We start from the raw sequence: 22,786 nt of genomic DNA, 5'->3' as shown, positions 1-22,786 counted from the left end.
ATGCATAAGTGCATATCTAATATAATCCACCACTATAGAGAGATTAGAAATGCATACCATGCAGAATTGTGATCCACAAGCAAGGATGTTTCGCATGGTTTCTTATTGGATGAAAAGCTTAGAATAGCAGTAGAATTAAATTCTTCCCAAGATTGCATTTCCTCCAATATGTTCAATATTGTTACAAGGTTGCCATACGAAAGCGGTCCCATTAAAGCTGTTAACAGTGGTTGCACTCTCTGGCAAAAGAAAGCATATGAAGAAGGAAACTTAAAATCAGCATCTAAAGGTATGCCCCAGGAGCTAGGCCTAAAAAGCACATCAAGGATTGCAGAAACCAGTTCAATTTGTACTTCAAAAACACGATCTTCTCCCCTGCACATATACAAGGTACTCGTCAAATCGTGTGACAATATAATTATCAGATTAAACCCATTACAAGCAAAACTATCAAAAGAATAGATCTATCAAACAAGAAATATCACTACTCCTACAGAATGCATAATAGATTTCTTAATGTTTTCTATGTGCATTGATGCCATGACTCCAGTTCCAAGTCTCAAAAAAATACTCACGCAAATAGACCTGAGTTACTGGAAAACTTAAATGTTAAAATCAGAAAGAGTTTACTTCAAACCCATGTACAGATATCTGATATTACATAATTGTTCACCTCTTGCTAAAATCAAGATCCTTTACAACCTATCTTTATTATCACACATTTTAAAAAGGTTCAGTCTTGCACTTGTAATGTACATAAAGTACCTTACATGTAATAATAATAGACAGTACTAAACAGATATTAAATAAAAATAGATCGCAATTACTGACACAAGCAAGCTGTTCCAGAAGTCATACATTTTAATCAAATATTCTATTTCTGTTCTTAAGAGTGGTATCAGAATCCAATCTCAAGCCCACCAATCCCAAGGGCACCATAGCATACTACACAGAAGGTGACATTCTGTAACAAACATAAAGTACATAATATAATAATAATAATAATAATATTCAAAGGGCACATGTCTAGAAGGCATGCCTATTCACATATGTGACCATTCAATGTATATTTATAATTTTATACACAATGTTACATGCTATTGTATCAGCTCAATTAACAAGCTGGGCATTGAATAACTCCGTGCTTAGTATATTTTTATATTGAAGTAGTCCAAAAATATATGCAAATAGATGAACTTTGGTTTCATCTTCCAACAGGTTGGATGGTTGTTCCTAATACTTGTGCATTTCCATTTTCTCCTAGATTAAATCTTTACACTAAAATTTATAGTGCCATAATACCAAGGATAAGGTATTTGACATTCACCCCCTTAATCTGAAAGTGTATTTGTAAGTCCAAGCATCTTTCTCAACTTTTCAATTTTTTCTCTTCCATGTACTTCGGTGAAAATGTCTAAAATTTAATCACTTGTGAAACAATGTATCAACTGAATGGTATTGGCCCCTACATGATGTCAAATCAAATGGTACATTGTGTTGATGTGCTTGGTTCAATCATGGAATCTAGGATTCTTGGCCAACTTGATTGCAGAAGTGTTGCCGATCAAGAGTGGAGTAGCATTCAACTATTTTTCTTGCAAATCCTCTAGTAGCTTCCTAAGCCACACAATCTCCTTTGTCGCATCAGCAGCAGCCACATACTCTACCTCTGTAGTGAAATCTGTTGAAACAGTCTGCATGCATGATCTCCAAGATATAGCTGCTGATCCAAGACTCATGAGATATCCTTGTGTAAACACTCCATTCTTCGTATCCCCATCATAATCTGAATCTAAATGTCCAACTAGTTTGAAGCCATCCATATTTGAGCCCAAAGTGGTGAGTTCCCTTCAAGTACTTCAAAACTCTCTTCGCAGGACACCAATGTCCTTCACAAGGTCTTTGCATAAACCCAGAAAGAATCCCAATTGCAAATGAAACATATGGCTCAGTGGTAGTAACATAGATACAACTTCCTGTTACTGCTCCAATTAGCACCCTTTCTGAAAGTTCCAACAGCAATGCTATAAGGCTAGGCACATTTGAGAGACGCACCATGTCCCCACAATGTGCCCTTCATTTCAGGCAGGCTCCCTGAAGCCATGAGGGGTATCCCAAACTATGAAACGAACTTGTGAAGTATATCATTGTAAACACTAAACAGTTCAGTTCACCAACAAACACCTCAATGTATGGTTAGATAGACAAGTGCCAATCAAGTGATAGAATGCCTTAAGTGTTAGATTTTATAGCATCGGACAGGTGTTTTGGTCTCGATTTGTGTCTAAGAGGCTAACGAACATGAGTTTTCCAAAACCCGGAAAAGGTTTCACAAGATAAACTTGCGAAACACCTCAATTAAATTAATTGATCAATAATTAAAAATTGCCTAAGTCTAACTTAGTAAATTTGATTAATTAATTGAGGATAATCGAAAATGCTCTAGAGACTCACATGGATCGAGTCTATGATGATCTTAGTTGTTGATGAGGATCTAATCATGGTTGTTGAAGCTCTAGCGAGAGATTATAAGAGCATATCGATGGGAAGAGGAGAGACACAAGTGACGGAGCAAGCATCTAGACAATGCGAATTTCCCTATGCACAGTGACTTAGTGAGGGAAGAATTCGAGCTAGTGGAGGAGCATCAGTGATTGAGGGAGCAGCAAAGAGAATTATGGAGGAATCTCCTAACAGATTTCTAGTGTCGGAGAGGTAGGAAAGAAGGAGGCCAAACTGTTCTGTAAAAAAGTCGTCCAGGTAATGCGAGTGAGCCAAAAACCCCAGTGTGAGTGCCAAGAAGAGATCAATTCAGTTGTTGAAGGCCGGGAGACCACCCGCAAGGCAAAGCGAGTCCATTCCAGTGGCAGAGGGAGGCTAGACAACCCAATTGGAGGCAGTTCCAAGCATAGTATTCAAAACTGACCGATTCGAACCAAAAACTAGTTAAACTAGCCGGTAGAAAAACCCAGTTAGATTTCCCTCCTCACCTGTTTTTTGGTCAAACAGAGCGTAAACCGGTCGGTTCACTGCCAGGCCAACCGCTAACTCGACAAACAGTAGTTTTGTGAGTTTTGAAGCAGATTTGAGGGAACCTTGGGCTTGTTTCCCTCCAAAAACAACCCCTCCAAGGAAAGCATGCCTCCCCTCTCATTTTCATCACACATCTCAACCCTAGCAACACTGCAAATCAATGGCAATGTTAAATTTTTAAAGTAAAAGTGACATTTCCTTTATCTTTCATTTTCATCCTTTTACTTAAATTTTTAACATTACCATGAAATGACTTAGGATGTTTGAGAGTGGTTTTGACATTCATTGGACGACATATGGGGAAACTAGAATTTTAGATTTCACTCAAAATTCAGCAGACTTAATGGTTTTCAAGATTTCATGGTATGGGGTTTTGCAATGTTTCCATTTTATTCTATCACACGGGAAGGTATTAGATTGGTATTTGATCAAGAGCATGAAGCCCTTTAAGAACCTTGATGTTGATAGCATTGATTGTTGAACTTTGTTGATATGGTGGTATTGATTGTTGAACCCCTCTACCATGGCCTTAACAAAAATGTACCTTTTGTTGAAGGAAGTGTAACTAGGTTCGGTCTTCATAAATGTACTTTTGATATTTGTACTTATTCAAGGAAAGAAATATTATTTTTATAATATATGACAATGAGTTTCTTGTTCATTGAAGTAGGTCTAGGACATGTCAAAGGGATATAGGTGAGTCAAATAGTCAAGAGAAAATATTGAAGGCCTTAAGGGCATGCTACACTATGTATAAATATCAGTGAAACAAGAATTGGCGATTAATCGGCAAAATCGCGATTCGAACTCTGCTCGGCCATGAAACGATCCGAACTGAATCTTTGCGAGTCAAATCGCGTTGACCGAGTTTGACTCGTGGTCAATGCGAGTTTGACTCACGAGTATGGCGATTATTCTGATTCTGCATTTTTTTTGCGAGTCCCGCCAGTTTTGCGTTTAGGTTTATCGGGTTTTGGGTTTCGGATTGTGGCGTAACGCGTTTATAACTTTATCGGTTAGCTGTTTCAATGTTTCATAGTCCCGAGTCCGCAGAGTCCTCAGTCGACACCGCCGCAGAGCTGCATTTGACGCCGCAGAGCCGGATTGCTGAGATATTCATATACCTGCGTGAGCCTTCAGCCTTGAGGTAACCTGCGTGAACGGTGACGTATTCGGTATTCCTTTTAACTTTATATATAATGATCATATGATGTCTGAGATATAGATGTGAATCGTGATACTGTGATGCGATACAGCAGAGAAGAACAGAGATGCTAATGCGGCAATGCCATATATATAACTGTGATGTCATACTCGAGTGCCTAGTCGGCTAGTCCATCGACTCCATCCATACATATAACTGCGATGGCATACAACAATAATGCCTGCACTGTCACATGTATAAAATTTAAATATAGCACTGTCACATGTATATAACAGCCTTAACGCAGTGACATTGTGATTTTGACTCTATATGCACTTTACTGTTGTTCCTTGTTGGAGCTTTAAAAATTACTGGCTGTCAATCAGTATCAGCACTTTTCGCACTTGTTTATGTACTCAACCATGCACATTTCAGTGCTGATGTCTGCATTTAAGAGTTGCTTCCACCAACAGTTCTTCACGAGATGCTGCTGATCATGACATTGTAACTTCCCAGCAGTTCAAAACATAATATCATAATTCATTCACTTAAAGATTTATCACTTTTACATAGCAACAACATTGTATGGCTCTTAGATTTTATTTCATTCACGACATTTCTATCTGTTGGGTTCAATAATTGTCTTGTCAAAAATTTTAGTTATCGTCATCGGTTGATAATACTAATAAACTTAACATATAGAGTCTAGAAGTATGACCGAGTGGTAGATTTGTTAAAACATGAAAGGAGACTTAGCATAGTTTTGAAGTTGTTGATTAAAATTTAATATGGCTAAAACATCAATGTTCCCCATTTAATTTTTAATGTGCTTTAGGATGTAAAATTATAAGTGACCATGAACTGTGACGGGCGTGAGAATGCATTGAGAAAAGCTCTTTCAAAATTCAAACGTCATATATACAGAAACAATTATTTACCCCGAGAGTGATATCCAAGTATTTTGAACTTCAAAGTTCATACACAGTTTTGATTTGCCTCAGTGTTTCACTTAGGAGTCGAGAAAATCTTTCTGGAAATATTAATAAGCAAAGTTACAAACATAACATGACGATGCAAGGAAGTCATAAAGGATAAAAGTTTTCGAAAAAAGTGAAGAAAGTAGGAAAGCATGCAAGGATGACCTAAAGGCTAAAATACTCATAAGTGTTGAGAATCTGAGATTCACAAGTGTTTTCAAGAGAATCAAACAAAACCAAAACCAACCCAAATTCTGCAAAGAAGAAAGAGTTAAACAACAGTAGGGCAGCCAAAAGAGGTGCAGCCCTACAGAGAAAAATAAACCCCAGCACAAGTACACTAGAGAGAGAAATAATCCAAGCACAACATAGATCAAAGTTATAGACTTGACAGTGATTTGACACATATATTTGATACATGGCAGAGATCTAAGTGATCTTGCAGCAATCTTCATATGCATAGATGACAGATGATGGCACTTTCTTGGTGTGCTTTTGTGCCAATTTTTAGAGCTATGTTGTGCTCCATTGAATAAAACCAGGGTTCTGCATGTTTTCTGGTTTTATTGAAAGGCAACATTTCTATATGTTTACAACTTTACTGACATCTGTCTTCATTTAATTTTTTAAATTTCTAGCATATTTTAAATTTTTGGATCATTTTTAAATTTGAGTTTTTGTTGTCTTTCACAGGAGCCACAAATTAAATAGGAGCCACGACTCCAAATCTTAACAGAAGCCACAAATTAAACACAAGTTCAAAGCAACAACAATGCCGAGAGAGATGGACTTTGCTTGGGCTTATTGTGACAAGATTCCCAGAAAATCCAAGCTCCTTTGTAAATTTTGCAAAAAGGAATGTAGTGGAGGCATTTATAGATTCAAGTTCCACCTTGCACAAATACCTGGCCATGATATAGGTCTTTGCGACAAGGTTGATGATAATGTCAAATACCAAGCAACCTTGGCCCTTGAGATGTTAGATCAGCATAATGCCAAGAAAGCAAAGCAAAATACTGAAATAGGAACTCTTGGAGTTGATAGTTTTTCTACCACTAGCCCCATGTCACCTCACTCTGTTGAATCCTCAATGTCGTTCCCACGTTTTCCACACATGCCTCCAAGGCCAAGTCAAACTCAAAGCCATACGAGTCCTTCGACTCCTTCCTTCAACACTGGAGGTGGAAACATAAACACCTTTTTTTCTCCTCGCACAAAACCCGGTTCCCAACCTACCTTGGATGCCACTGGTTGGAAAAAAATTATCAGTAGTCAGGCAAGGAAGGCCATTGCTAACTTTTGGTACTATTCTGACATACCTTTCCACTGTGCCAGAAGTCCTTATTGGCAAGCTATGATTGATGCAATTGCTATTGCAGGTCCAGGGTTCAAAGCCACTACATCGGAGAGCGTTAGGACAGATATGTTGCTAGAGAGTGTTGAAGATGTCATGCTTGTGCTAGCTGAGTTTCGTTCATCATGGGTAGAAACAGGGTGCACCATCATGAGTGATGGATGGACAGATCAGAGAAATAGAACTTTAATAAATTTCCTTGTATCTTGTCCCGCAGGCACAATGTTTCTCAAATCAGTGGATGCTTCAGACAAGGTTAAGACTGCCCAACTTATCTGTGAAATGATGGAGGAAGTCGTTCAAGAAGTGGGAGAAGAACATGTTGTACAAATTGTCACTGATAATGCAGCTAATTATATGGCTGCTTGTAGACTTTTTGAGATTAGGCACCCCACTATTTTTTGGACCTCTTGTGCTGCCCATTGCATAGATTTAATGCTTGAGGACATTGGTAAGCTTCATTGGATACATGAGGTTGTGGAGAAGGCAAAATCCATAACCAAATACCTATACAACCACACTATTGTCCTAAACACGATGAGAAAATACACTGAAGGTAAAGAAATTGTTCGACCTGCAGTGACTAGATTTGCAACAAATTTCATATCTTTGCAATCTGTGGTTGAGCAAAAGATAAATCTGAAGAGGATGTTCTTGGGACCTGAGTGGATGGCATCTAAACATTCCAAGACCCTTGAAGGCATTGAAATTGTTGCACTTGTGTTTAATGATGGTTTCTGGAAAGATGCCGAAGAGATTATTGCTGTGACGAAGTCCCTTGTTAGAGTTCTCAGGTACTTCAAGTCTTTTAACTTTTTCATTTTTTAAATTTCATTTCAAGCTTCTTTTTATTTACAATGTTTCATATTTCTTTAAATTTGAATGCTTGAACTTTCAGGATGGTTGATGGTGACAAACCCACTATGGGTTACATTTATGAGGCGATGGATCTCGCAAAGGAGGCCATCAAAAGAAGATATGGGGATGATGAGACAAAGTATATGCCTCTTTGGGACATTATAGATGCACGTTGGGATAGGCAATTGCATTCCCCCTTACATGCTGCTGGGTACTTCCTAAACCCACAATATTTTTATGATAAGAGCAAATTTAATGAGGATGGGGAGGTTGGCAGAGGACTTATGACATGCGTGGAAAGGTGCTTCCCTGATCTAGAACAACAAAGTCGTGTCTTTTCCCAACTACAAGATTATAGGGCACCATCTAAATTGTTTGCCTATACCAGTGCTATAAGACAAAGGTCTAAAATGTTGCCAGGTACCCAGCTTGAAGGCTTCATCAATTCATTAAATTTGTTTAAACTTTATTTTGTATGTTGAATGTTTTATTAAATTTTATTTTCTTTTTAAGTTTTTACTATTTACTAATTTAGTACTTCTACTCACAAACCCTTACCACTTGCTAGGTATTTGGTGGCAAAACTTTCGTAGTGATACACCAAATTTGAAGAGATTTGCCATTCGAATCTTAAACCAAGCATGCAGTTCTTCAGGTTGTGAACGTAACTGGAGCATGTTTGAGAAAATACATTCTAAGAAGCGCAACTGATTGACACAAAAACGCTTGAATGACCTTGTATTTGTCCATTACAATCTACGACTTCGCAACAAACAAATACAAGGTGAGATTCGAGAGCTTGAATTTCAAGGTTTCATAATCTAGTTCGTACTTTAAACTTCAAACTTCAAACTTCAAACTTCAAAGTGAGACTTTAATTCACATTTCAATGTCTCATGATAATGATAAGTATGGATCATTCAGCAATCGACCTTGAAGAGATAGATTTGCAAGCTACAAATGCGGCAGACTAGGTTCAATTAGATGAGCCTCCTCTTTTAAGCCTTCATGACTTGGAGAACTTTGAGAGTCAAGCAAGCGAAGGAGTGGAAGGAATCGCTTCTAGTTCTCACTCTTAAGAGTCTTACACTCTTAGTTGCTAATTTTTTTCTGATTAGTATGCAGTTTTTTGTAAACTTTTATAACCATATGCTTCTAAAAACTCAAGACTCAGTGCTTTGGATCATGTTTGGGCTCATAACATATATGAGATACTTATTTATTCATGATATTTTGGACATCAATTGATATTATGCATTGTTTGGACATGCCTTTACCCAATATTAATGAAAAATGGTTTTTTTAATTCAATATATGTGTATATTTTTATTTAATGAATTCAATGATTTTTTGCCAATTTTTTCCCGATCCGGTTAAAACTCTTCGCTCTTTTGCCTCGCCGATTTATTGCCGATTCCGAGTCTGGTAACATTGATAAATATACATTAAAGTCAAAGGGAAACCTCGAAGCAAGGTCAAGTCTGATCCTATGCAATGACACCTTCAAGAAGCTCCTTCAAGCATGCTACACCACCATGGAAAATGTGTGAAGTCTACTCAGCAAATCAGCCACCAAACTGCCCTCCAAATCAGCCTACAAACAGCCCTCCAAGTCGGCCTGCTAGCAGCCAGTCAAGTCAGCTTACAAGTTGGCTTAAGTGGAGGGACAGTCCTCTATTTATAGAGGCTGTCCACTCCAAACATAACGTACTACTCAAGCTCTGAAATCTGCAAGAAAACAGAGAGATAAGAAGGTCGAAAGAAGACAAGGAAAAGGGTCCACTTAGGCAGCGAAGAGAGGAGTATGAACAGTGAAGTCTGAAGGACTGTTTCTAAGGTATACACAGTCACACGTGTGAAGGAATGAGGGACAGTCTGCGGCTAGATCAGCAGTGAAATTGCAGTGGTATATTCTTTATGGTTTGGGCTAGTAACTAGGCCTACAAAGGCCTCCTACTCCAGCGTGGAAGGAAGACTCTCAAGCGAAGGGAAGAAGAGCATATGAACCTAGTGATCCTCACACACGTGCTAGAAACTAGGGCAGCAGAACAGCAGAACAGTCACCCACTCAAGAAGGATTTCGGTTGGTCAAAGTTGAAGTATATTTGAGCAAGGGATCAAGGAAGAACATCTCATCTAGAAGACTCAAAGAAGAAGAACAAGATTCATAGTAAGAGAACGAAGGGCTGGAAGGAGGTCAAAGTGTCAGGAAACAAAGTGCCGGAAGAAGTGCCGGGGTATATGATGCAGAAAGAAGTGAAGACTTGACTTGTGCTTGGAGGATCTCTTTGTCAAGGGTCTAGGGTTTGGCATTGATCAATGGAAGCTTCAATAAGAGAAATTCACTAAAGGGTTTTCCTCTCAAGAGTAGAGAGGTTTTGGCCCTGGCAGAGAGCCAACATCTTGTGTTCTTGTTTTTGTGTTTTGGTAGCAATTTGATGAAGTACACACATATGCACTAATAAGAAGAATAAGCTAACAAGAAAAGTAAAAAGACTCCACAAATTGTTATCAAGTAACGAAGAATCACACTACACTACTTTGCCCTAGATTCTTCAACACCTTTCACTCAAAGGAAAATAATTTCTTAGGCATGCGAAGCTTTTTCTACCACATTATAAGGTTGAAAAGATGAACCCTTCAGTGAAGCCCATGGCTCTCAACGCTCACCCTATATGTGCCAATGTAGCCCTTTGGAGAATTAGGACCCCGTATATGGAGACCAAACCCCAAATGGAAACCATCTACAATCCTGCATAAGATCCAATGTGTCCCCTAGGCTTCCAGTGCAACAAGTCACTAGAGAAATCAAGCGAATAAGCTTACCTAATCATAGACCACAGGTGGGGACCTCATAATCACCTGCCCTTCCAGAATGGGCTTTGGGATGTGACAATGTCTCCTAAACTCCCAATGGAGTTAACCAAGTACCCTATTAGGTGGTTTCTGCTTCTAAAGGGGATAATGTAGTCAAGGTACATCCGTTAAAAGGTGGTAGCATGTGGAAGATAGGAGAATGAGGTAGGGAATGAGAGGGGGTGGCCTTGGGTCACATGCTGGGGCACAAGGGTAGCTAATAAGAGGGAAGCCCACACTTGGTTTTATAAGGCATAGGAGGGAGCAATCATGGTTCATGAGGTGCCTCGGCCTTGATTTTTCCACCCTTCTCTATATGACTTTTGCCTTTCATGATTTTCTTTGATTAACTGCTCGAAGCTCAAGGGGTTAGAGCATGATGTATAAGATATAGCAGTGAATTTCCCCCTTTAAGGTGGGGTGGTTCATTGCCCACCAGGGGTTGGGACAATCATGGGTTCCTATATGATGAGGAAGGTTCATAGAACCTGTTGGAACCAAAGTGATGGCCATGATGATGGGGTAGAGCTTCATGTAATTTCTTTTTCCCACATGCTAAATGCTTTTGTCCCAGCCATCGTTTGCATTTTGTGGTACTTTTCTTGTTGAATGTGGCCATATATGCTTTTGATTTTCTTTTTAGTTGCATCATCCAAGTCATGACCCAAGGTGTGGGCAAGGGGAAGGGGTGAGCTGACCCTATGTGGACCCGATGGAGGAATGTGACCCAGGTGGGAGAAGTGATGGATGGGGTGATAATGAATGGAAAGGAGGTAATATAAGCGACTAAGGGAATGGGACCACGCAGCCAAAATCGGAGTTTCCCATGAAATATCATCCCTGAAAGCAAGTGGTCAGTAAAAGAAATCCCCCGAGACTAGAATACAAGGCTAAGTCCTAAAAGGGGTCTAGGGGACAAAAGCACGGACCTAGACCATTCTTTCCGTTGAATCCCCCCATTAATCCATACCCAAAAGTGTCCATGATAAGCAAACTACAAGACTCAATTTCAAAATGACAAGGCATACCTTTAGCTTCGAGAGGCCCACCTTCAAACATATGATCATGGCAGATGGGCGAGGGTGGCGGAGAAATGGCACAATGAGCTAGCTAATCGTTGCAAGGGGTTGTTGGCTGCCAGCTGAGGACCATCTTGGAGAAAAAAATTCTCCTAGGGATATTAGCCACAAAATGGTGGGTAACAAGTTAGACAAACATCAGCAACGCAGGACTGTCCAGGTGCATGAGAGTAGTATTGGTGGAGAGAACAACTTCCTCACTAAGAGGGAGTGTTAGAATTTGTAGCATCGAACAGGTGTTCTAATCTCAATTTGTGTCTAAGAGGCTAAGGAACATGAGTTCTCCAAAACCTAGAAAAGGTTTCGCGAGATAAGCTTGCGAAACACATCAATTAAATTAACTGATCAATAATTAAAAATCGTCTAATGTAGGAAAATTGATTAATTAATGGGAATTAATTGAGAATGATCAAGGGAAAGCGTAAGCGAAGCATGTCAAAGGGCAGGGGAGGGTATAAGGGAGGGGGAGGGGAATAGCAAAGAGGAGAAAGGAGACGGAATAAGCAATAAGAGAAAAGAAATATGAATAAGAGATAAGAGAGAAGATATAATAATAAGGAAGATCGAGAATGCTCTGGAGACTCACATGGATCGAGTCTAAGATGATCTTAGTCGTTGATGAGGATCTAATCATGGTCATTGAAGCTTTGGCAAGAGATTATAAAAGCAAATTGATGGGATGAGAAGAGACACATGTGAGGGAGCAAGCATCCAGGCAGTGAATTTCCCAATGCACAGTGATTCAATGAGGGAAGAATTCAAGCCAATGGAGGAGCATCAGTGATTGAGGGAGCAACAGAGAGAATTCCAAAGGAATTTCCTAGCAAATTTCCAGTGTTGGAGAGGCAGGAAAGAGAGAGGCCGAATTGTTCTGCAAAAAAGTTGTCCAAGCAATGCGAGTAAGCCAGAAACCCTAGTGCGAGTGTTAGGAAGAGATTGATTCAGTTGGTGAAGGCCAAGAGACCACTTGGATGGCAGAGCGAGTCAATTGCAGTGGAAAAGGGAGGCTGGATGGCACAGTTGGAGACAATTTCAGGGGTCGTTCAAATTTGCGCATGCGAGCAGTGCAAGTAGGCCAGAAGGTGGCCAGTTGATTTGTAGAGGGAGAAAATTCTCTCCCAAAAATTTTGCCAGATCATTTGTTAGAGGGTTGCTAGTGAGGCATCCAAATTATTGTACTCAAATTTTTACTGTTGCATAATAATAATATAAACCCGCATCTGCTGCATAGGTTTTCCCTTCGAGGTTTTTCCGGGACATTAGTCCAAAATCACTGTTTGATTTGTATGGTTGAATTTCTTAGTTATAGTTTAATTTTCCGTAGCGTATTTATTTTGTTGTGAAGATTACAGTAGTGAGCTATTCATTATTTGTCGTTAAATTGATTAACTGAAGACAAATAAACTACATCAATTAGAAGAATAGTTTCCAGTTATTGCAATTAAGGAATTTTCACATGGTATCAGAGCGGGTTTGATCATATTTGAAGCTCAGAGGCAAGAAGAAGAGATCGTGCAGTTTCAAAGGGAGATGTGAAGTACTCTATTCATATTTGTGCAGGGGAAGCCAAGGGTCTTGATTAGCAGAAGCGCAGAAAATCGATTTCCAGTGGAAAAGCTCGATTTTGCTCCAAATGTGTGATCGCAAGCAATGGTATTGCCAAGTAGTAATTTCAGTAGACAAATCAGTCATTTTGCAGAGCAGATTTATCAGATCTCAGCGTAAAAGATTTGTAGCAAGTGTTTTAGTTGCATATTTGCACAAGACAGGAAGAGAAAATCCCACTCAAGAGAGGAGATTTCCAGATTTTCTCAGATTTCTAGTTGCAGTAGCAAGCTTGCCAGTGTAGATAATGCGAGTAGTCGGAGAAGGATTTCCTAAGGCAAGCAGATCCACGCATTCTAGAGGGGTGCGAGCAGTAGAAGAGAAGTCGAGCAAGAATGAGAAAGAGGTTTCTAGGCTTAACCTCCATCTTATTTGAGTTTTGTAGGGATGGCCACAGCTGGACTCAAGGATAAAGATAGACTAGATGAAGCCTCCAACTTTGGCGTATATGTCATCCCTATTAGATGAATATGGTGACTGGTCTAAAGGAGTATGCGAAGAACACTATTGCCACACCCAAGGATGCTCAGCAGCAAGTCACATACAAGAACGAAATGGCCAAGGTTAAGAGGATGATCCTAGATGGTGTCTGGGATCATATCGTTCAACATATTGCTACACTAAACACAAAAAAGGAAATGTGGGATGTCGTAGTAAAGCTATATGAGAATCCGTCAGAGAATCAGAAGATGATTCTCAAGGAGAAGCTGAGGACCACTAGAGCACAGAAGGGAGAAGGTGTTACAACCTACATCACCAGGATTCAAAATGTCAAAGATGAACTTGCAGTGATTGGAGAAAAACCATCACATAGCAAGCTAGTCAGAACAACTCTCAATGGTTTCACTAAGGACTGGCATACCTTCGTCGAAGTTAATTTTTGGATAAGATACACTACTTGGATGGAATCGTCTATGGAGTGACTTCACTTAGGAGGAGATGAGATTCAACCTTGTGAATGGTACTGCCAACAGCAGCAGCAAGGGACAGGAACAGGAGAAGGATGAGTAAAATGTAGCCTTGCATCCATGGGAAAGGCGAAGAAGGATCCCAGTCAAGGACAAGGCTCAATAGGAGGACAGAGAAACAAGAAAGATACATCGAAGAACAAGTGCTTTGAGTGTGGTGAGTATCCCCACTATGTCACCTAGGGTCCTTAAAGGAACAAGGACAAGAAGCAAGAGCAAACAACACCTTCCGCAGAGATTGATGAACTAGCTGCCAGATTGGAGGAATTTGAGTTGATAGCAGCAATACCTCGAGGTGGAGGAGAAGATTGATACCTATGCATATCGAGTTCGGCAGGGTCTAGCGCAATTGCAACAAGGAAATCAGTCAGACCAATTCTAGATTGTTGTAGCGAGACCATCAACTTTGCTACAGGGGCCCATAGTATCACAATAGCAGGATTTAGTGTCAGCGATGCTAGTTGCAATCAATACACATGAGATGTTGCAGAGCTAGTTGCAGTGACACAAGCAATGTGAATTTCCCAATGGTAGGATGCAAGTGCAGTTCTAGCCAGAAGATTCCCAGTGCAAAGCTACAAAGTCCAGTTTTTAGTGTAGGAGGGCAGTGCGAGTATCAAGGAGGGTGCAAAGTAATTTCCCATAGGGAGATTGAGACTCAAAGGGAGTCTAGCTTCAGAAGGAGCAACCCTATGGAAGTTAGCCCTTCAAAATCTAGGGCAATCAGGCTCATTATTGCAGTAGTTGCAGCAATAGTGCAAAGATAGTGGCAGAGCAATAGCAGCGAAAGTATGAGTAGATCAGAGTTTGCATAGTAGCACGATGGACAATGTTCTCTTCATGATTCCCAGTGACAAGGAGATTGGTCAGCTTGAAGAAGTGGAGAAGGTCAGTCAGACATCTACAAAGCAGGATTGTCCAGGTGCAGGAGAGGTGTATTGGTGGAGAGAACATGTTCCTCACTAAGAGGGAGTGTTAGATTTTGTAGCATCAGACAAGTGTTCTAGTCTCGATTTGTGTCTAAGAGGATAAGGAACACAGTTCTCCAAAACCCTGAAAAGGTTTCACGAGAAAAGCTTGTGAAACACCAAAATTAAATTAATTAATCAATAATTAAAAATTACCTAAGTCTAACTTGGGAAAATTGATTAATTAATGGAAATTAATTGACGATGATCGAGAATGCTCTAGAGACTCACATGGATAGAGTCTAAGATGATCTTAGTCGTTGATGAGGATCTAATCATGATCATTGAAGCTCTAACGAGAGATAATAAGAGCAGATCGATGGGATGAGGAGAGGCACAAGTGAAGGAGCAAGCATCAAGGTAGTGTGAACTTCTCAGTGCATAGTGATTTAGTGAGGGAAAAATTCGACGCAGTGGAGGAGCATCAGTGATTGAGAGAGCAGTAGAGAGAATTTCGGAGGAATTTCCCAACAGATTTCTAGTGTCGAAGAGGCAAGAAAGAGGGAGGTCGAATTGTTCTGCAGAAAAGTCGTCCAAGCAAAAGTAGGCTAGTTGATTTGCAGAGGGAGAAATTCTCTCCCATAACTTTTGTTAAATTATTTGTTGGAGGATTGTAAGTGAGGCATCCAGATTATTGTACTCAAAATTTCATTGTTGCATAATAATAACATAACCCTCATCTGCTGCACTGATTTTCCCTTCGGTGGTTTTCCGGGGACATTAGTTCAAACTAATTGTGTTATTTGTGTGCGTGAATTTCTCAGTTCCATATTAATTTTCTGCAACACATTTATTTTGTTGTGAAGATTGCAGTAGTGAGCTATTCATTATTTGTCATTAAACTAATTAACTTAAGACATTATTTTGTTGTGAAGATTGCAGTAGTGAGCTATTCATTATTTGTCATTAAACTAATTAACTTAAGACAAATAAGCTGCATCAATTAGAAGAATAGTTTCTAGTTATTGCAATTAAGGAACTTTCACATTAAGATTATACAACAAAAAGCTAGGGCATCAATCACCACCTAATAATGAGGTTTATGAGCTAATTTAAGAGCGTTGAAATCTGATATATGATATGCTGCAGCAGAAATATAAACTGGCACTTTGAAATCACTCTTAAAGCAAGAGCATAAGTAGCTTCACTACACAAGACTGAGGTTTTATTACATAAAGCAAGGACAAATAATGTTCTGGGGTTAACTCTTGATAATATGTTATAAATTAGACAAGCCTGCTACTCTCCACACTTTCCAGAATCTAATTTATGATAGAAAATGCAGAAAATGTAAATTTTGGATGAAGGAAAAGCGACCCAAGAGTAACTAAAAACACTTTGAATGTTGGATCTTGGATGTCTTCGCTAGGGCAATGAAATATACATGTGAAAACAGACCAGAAATGATGAAATACATTTCAAATGATAAATAAATTCGAAAATAGTACAAACTTGTATGAAAAGGGTGTGAATCACCCTAGGGTTTCAACCAAAATTCTCCAAAATAAATATAAGCAATGTAAACCACTTAAGGAGATAAATCTCACCGTTAGAATATGTTAGATAACCTTGAACAGCAATCCAACAATGAAATATGAGCTACGGTAGGGTTGGAATGCAGTTTTATTGGGTAAACCCTAGCTTCAAGTCTTCAACAAATCTGATTTATTTTGTTGTAATTAATTTCCAAATATAGTAAAAACCTTAAATTAGCTCACATATTATTGGATAAAACTTTTCAACACATAAATATGTTGTTGAAGAAAGTGTAAATAGGTTCAGTTTTCATAAATGTAGTTTTGATATTTGTATTTGTTCAAGAAAAGAAATATTATTTTTATATTATTTGTCAATGAGTTTCTTGCTCATTGAAGTAGGTCAAGCACATGGTTAAGTGCTTCTAGGAAGTCAAAAGGTCAATGTATTTATATAAGACCCTTCGAGGGCATGTTACACTATGTATAAGGTCAAAGGAATACCTCCAAGACAAGGGAAAGTCCTCTCCATGCAGTAACGTCCTCCAAAAGAAGTAAAACAAAGAAAATAATGAAGAAATAGTCAAGTCAGCCTAAAGGAGGGACAGTCCTCTATATATAGAGGCTGTCCACTCCCTCTCAACGTCATCAATCAAGCTCTGAAATCAGCGAAGGTAGAAGCCGAGGAAATTGAAGCTAAAGGCAAGTCTAAGGGTCTCCAAGGCAAGCGAAGAAAGGAGGAAGAAGACCGAGGTGTAAAGGACTATTTCTAGGGCTAGAAACAGTCACACAAGCGAAGAAAAGGAAGGCAAGTCTGTGGCATAACAGCAGCTAGAAAACAGTTCATGAATTATCATTGTTTTGGGTGAGAAATCAAGTCTACAAGGCCTCCCAAGTCTAGTGAAGTAGTCTCTCTCTCTAGCGAAGGAAAAGAGCCCTAATTCTCTAGGGTTCCTACCACATGTGGCAAAACTAGGGCTGTTGTTCAGTTACATCAGTTTGCATACCTATCTCAAGAAGAACCTCGTTTGATCAAGGGAAGGGTGTCTTCATAAGTGAAGATCATCTAAACAAGAAGCAGATTTCATGAGCAAGGACTATTTCTAGACAAAGATCGAACAAAAAGGACGGAGTGCTTGGAAGCAAAGTGCTAAATAGAGGAAGGACTTGACTTGTGCATGGAGGACATCCTAGTCAAGGGTCTAGGGTTTGGCATTGATCAATAAGAAGCTTCAATAAGAGAAACTTACCAAAGGGTTTTCCTCTCTAAGAGAGAGGTTTTGGCCCTAGCAGAGAGCCAACATTTGTGTTCTTGTCTTTATGTTTTTGGTAGCAGTTTGATGAAACACACACTAATAATAAGAAGAAGATCAAGCTAAGATAACTTGTAAAAAGGCTTCACAAATTGTTATCAAGTCAAGAAGAATCACACTACACCTAATTGCCCTAGATTCTTCAACATATGTGGGGCTACTTTGCCCAAATAGAATTAGAAATCAATAGGTTATCACAAATCTTGGGACAAAATTGCCTGTAAAATTAATAGTTCAGTTTGGGATATATTAAAGTTCAGAAGGGACTTCTTTGTTGGTCAGTTTCACTGATTCAGATAGGGCCGGTGACCCTGATGATTGGAAGTCTACAACAGGTTTTGTTTTCAGTCTTAGCTCCAGAGCTGTCACTTGGTCTTGTAAAAAGACACAGGCTATTGCTCTTTCCTCAGCATAAGCAAAGTATTGAGCAATGGTTAATGCAAATCAAAAATTCTTGTGGCTTCAAGAAATCATTACCGAATATGGATTCCAACAACAGCATCAAACCACCCTCTGGTGACACAATCAGACTCCAGAGTGCCATTAAGCTCACCAAAGATACAATTCAGCATTAGCACAACAAACACATTGGGCTATAAATCCACTTTATCAGGAAGCTCATTCATGGTTAACTTATTTAAAGGGCTCTTTTGACCTATAGAAAATCAAGTTGTAAACATTTTCACAAAGACTCTCACAGAAGCGAAGTTGTCATTAAGGAAGGATATGATCCAATACCCCGTTCCTTCTACTATTTTGTCACATTTGTAAATCCTCCAATTCTATCCCCAGTTGTTCTTCAGGGGGATGTTAGGATATTTAGACTTAGGAGTTAAGATCAACTTGGTGTAACGTGTCTATTAGGTAAAAGTGTGTTTCGTAATGTGTTTCTTAAGTATGCATTAGTTGCATTGTAATTTAACACTCACGATATGTTCTAGACATAGAGTGATTTGATGGTTCATGTTCTCCTCGATACTTACAGTTATTGATCCATGGATCAACACCCAATTGGTCTATGATCTCTATTTAAAGAGCATGGAGAGTCATGGTCGATGATTGACTGTGAGAACTCCTTGATGTAAAATATTTTCTTTTGCATTAATAAAATTAACTCAAGTGCATGCTTAGTAAAAAAATGTACCCATCCAAAAAAAACAAAGGTTAAAAAAAAAAAACAAAAAAAATCCAATCTCAATAACAATTGGGTTAAATCTCATTTAGCTTACCCAGAAAATGCAAGTTTTCTCATTGTTTTTTATTCGCCAAGACCACACAAGGTGCACGGAAAAAAGCATACGAATCAAGAAAACACATTCCACTCTATTTCTAATTTTACACGATGTCATAGAGTGCAAGGGCAAAGAGCATACACAGACTAGAAAGAGTAGCAAATCGGGAATATAAATAAAATAATAAAAGAAGAACTCTATAACAGATATTTTTAAATAAATACATAAAAAATCAATCAAAGTTGTATTTGCACTGTTTACCTCTGGATCTGAACAAAAATATTGTATCTCGGGAAAACAGACACCTTTTCAACTGAAGCAAAAGACGTTCTTAGCTTAAAATAGTGTTTCAGTGCAATGGAATAATCCGTTCAAGCTAAAACAATACAAAAATAGCAAATCTCATAAATGCAACAACACATGCTTAAGATCTCAATCACCAATAAGAACAATTCTTCCAACGAGCTCTAATACCATGTTTGAGTAAACAAAGTATTCCATACAACACGAACACCTTCAATAACTACTCACACAACCAAATCAATAATCACAACACCAATGTTTTTACATGGTTAAAACCCTCAAAGAGAGTAACAATCCACGGTCCCAATCAATGTAGCTGATGAGCTATAAAATTGAGTTTTTTGTTGTGAAATCACCTGCTCTTCTTTTGACTAATTTACTCTTTTTTCCCCAAAATTATCCCTAAAACCCTGTACATATACCATGGGCAGCTTAAGATATGAAAATGTGTTCACCAGTTTTCTTATCACATTTATAGATTAGAAATTTAGAACTAGAGGATGACAGAAGAGTAGTTTAATATAGTAACAATCCACGGTCCCAATCAATGTAGCTTATGAGCTATAAAATTGAGTTTTTTGTTGTGAAATCACCTGCTCTTCTTTTGACTAATTTACTCTTTTTTCCCCAAAATTATCCCTAAAACCATGTACATATACCACGGGCAGCTTAAGATATGAAAATGTGTTCACCAATTTTATTATCACATTTATAGATTAGAAATTTAGAACTAGAGGATGACTGAAGAGTAGTTTAATATATATAAAAATATATCTTGTATAAATAAAAGAAGAGGTGCTAACTTAAGTTTTGTGAAGGTGCACCGCTGGTATGATGTGGTTGCAAGCATGTGGCAATCTGTTAAAATTGGCAACTAGGGCCAAACTCCATGTGGGTCATCTTATTTATGGCAGCTGTAATTTTACTTGGATCCCTCTCATCGAGAGGTGGAATTGATCTAAAGATCATCCGATTCCGATAAGTATTCATGGAGTTATGAATTTATTTGTGTTATAAGACAATTCGTCAAGGTCAGCTAGCAACCAAATAAATCCCACATGTGCTCAACATTTTAGTATAAAAGGAGATGACTTGAGAGTCATTTCTCACACACTTCTATCTTGATTTCTCTCCACTTGTCTTGGGTTTTAGTGGAAGAGAAATCTAGGAGTGGAAGCCCTAGACGTTGGAGAATAAGAGGCTGCCCTAGCCGCAGTCAAGAAGAAATACGTTTCCCTAATCTAGAGGACGTAGTCATGAAGAAAATCCCTAACACTATCAAGAAGGAGCCTTAAACCTATACGGTGGTCCCTACTAAAACGCAGACCTAAAGGCTGCCCTAACACAGACCTAAAGGCAGCCCTCACTAAGACCTAAAGGTAGCCCTAACGAAGCGCTATCCTAACTTCTAAGGTAGCTCAAGAAGGAGGAGGACGCTGATGTGAAGGGTCAAAGGGACAGCGTGGAGCCTGCCCTAGACAACGTGAAGAGCTGTGTGGACAACGGAGCCTTAGTCGCAGCATGAAGGATCAAAGGGACATCGTGGAGGCTGCTCTAGACAGCATGAAAGGGTTGTAGGGACAGCGTGGGGACAGGACGGTTAAGAGCACAATAGGCAAGCAACCAGGCCGAGGAGAATAGAAGCAATATGCTATTGTTTGTGGATGGATAGCTGGGTGTGTAAGGGCTGCCAGATGCCCTAACCAGTCACCATATAAGTAGCAGTAAAAGCAGCATTAGTACAGCAAATGTATGGGACAGCAAGCTAACTAGTGCAGCTAAAATGTATGGGACAGCAAGCTAACTAGTGCAGCTAAAATGCATGGGACAACAAGGTAACTAGTGCAGCCATGATGCACGGGACAGCAAGCAAACTTGGAATGAACAGTGGGACAACTGTATGCCACATAGGACAGCAATGACTAGCATGTTACAGCAAAGGCACATGAGACAGCAACAAGCATGGACAGCAAGGCAAGCATGGTGCAGCAGTATGATGTGTACGGCATGGTCATGAGATCCAACATTATGATTATGGGTGCGACATGATGACGATATGCAGCCAATGTTTTAAAACGCCGAGGGTCGACTCCGACTCCAACTCAGTATCGACTTGGCCAGTTTGATTTCAATGACAACACTAATACCAACATGTGATCAAAGTAGGCTCATGAATATATCCATTATATCAAAATGGCACCCAGTGCACTGTCCAATACAAAGTTCATACTTAGCCACCAATGCCAAGATTCTTTTCTACCTCAGCCTAAGGACAATCACTAGACTACAACGACACTAATATCAATTCTCTGCCCCTAATGAAGTCTCAAAACCCTTGATTTAATTCTGGTCAAGCTCCAGAACAATTAGAGGTAAATATGTATTTAATAATTTATTAGTCCATTGCTAGAACGTTTGCCTTTTAAAAACATTGTATGGCTCAATGCATTGTTTCAGTTTTCTAATTCATGCCACTAGGATAACCATACTTTAGCCTTGTAATTTTCAAAACTTTCTCACAGTGATAGATTACTTTAGGGCTATAAATATGCAATAAACAAGAACCCAACCATTGATATGTAGGAGGCGGAACAACTTTTGACAAATGTGCTTCAGGATTTTTGTCAAAGAGCTGAGTCGGCCGAGTTGTTACCGAGTCAACCGAGTCATTACCGAGTCGACCGAGTCAATGACTGGCTCGGTAACAACCCGGCTAGTCATTCCATTTCAGCCACCAAGCCGACCCGGCCAGGCATTCGCTCGGTCTAACTCGGCCAAGTCGAAGTCTACTTGGCCGTTTTTTAAAACAATGGATGCAACACAATGATAGGTGAAGGAGTCACCTTGGAGAATCAGTTGAAGCAACATGTCTTCAACTGATCTCATGTATCGTCTTCTTAGAGATGATCTATGCTCTTATTTGGATAAGTCAAAGTGTTGACGTTTGTTGTAAATGTACTATCTCTCTCTCTCTCTGCTGAACTATTGAAGAACATATAAGAAGAATTGATCAAGGGTTTCCCCGCATTGGGGTTTGTCCCTGGCTAGCGCCACATCTTGTGTCCTCTTGTCTTCTGCGATTTATGTTTATGTTCTATATGCATTTTACTCTAATGCTGATGTGATTGCTAATCTGGAAAAGACATTGAGCTAATTAGGAAAATTGAAATAAATTGATCTAAGCATACAACATACCTAAAATTAACATGTATCAGAGTTGAGGTGAAGACAATGCCCAAGCAAGAGTGAAAGAGCAATCACCGAAGATAGTTGGGAAAGGACAAAAGGATCAATGGATTCCTCATCCCTCTTCAAATTCACCAAGGGTGAAATCGAAGCAGAGAATATTATCAGAATAGCACAGTGGAAGCTTTTGATGGCCTACCTAAAGATCACTTCATTGGGAAGTCCGGATCTAAGGGTGGAAGAAAAGGCAGATGCCTTGTTTGTAAATAAGTTTGGCCATTATGCGAAGGAGTGTCTGAATGGCAAGGACACATCACTTGATGATGATAACAATCATTCCAGGGACATCTTTAATCATCAAAGGAATGACAAGTAATGCAAGTCATCAAGGAAACGGTCGACTCTTCAAAGGAAGCAAGGAACCTCAGGTATGAA

General features: G+C 39.2%; 1 protein-coding gene across 4 annotated transcripts in view; it reads right to left on the bottom strand.

The window, feature by feature from the left end:
- The window catches only part of LOC149148342 (uncharacterized), a 176,516-nt gene that overhangs the window by 1,541 nt on the left and 152,189 nt on the right, over positions 1 to 22,786 (bottom strand). For all 4 annotated transcript variants that reach the window (XM_089441519.1, XM_089441520.1, XM_089441522.1 and 1 more), the window contains one exon: positions 58 to 375. In XM_089441519.1, the coding sequence (XP_089297645.1) occupies positions 58 to 375 (318 nt within the window). The remainder of the gene's footprint in view (positions 1 to 57; positions 376 to 22,786) is intronic.

The sequence above is a fragment of the Pinus tabuliformis genome, chromosome 9 (genome assembly GCF_031772625.1).
Source record: "Pinus tabuliformis cultivar Carrire ecotype Pingquan chromosome 9, CPIR1, whole genome shotgun sequence".
In the NCBI taxonomy this organism is placed as follows: Eukaryota; Viridiplantae; Streptophyta; class Pinopsida; order Pinales; family Pinaceae; genus Pinus; species Pinus tabuliformis.
The sequence above is the reverse complement of the archived record's forward strand: the minus strand, read 5'-3'. Positions and strand labels throughout refer to the sequence as shown.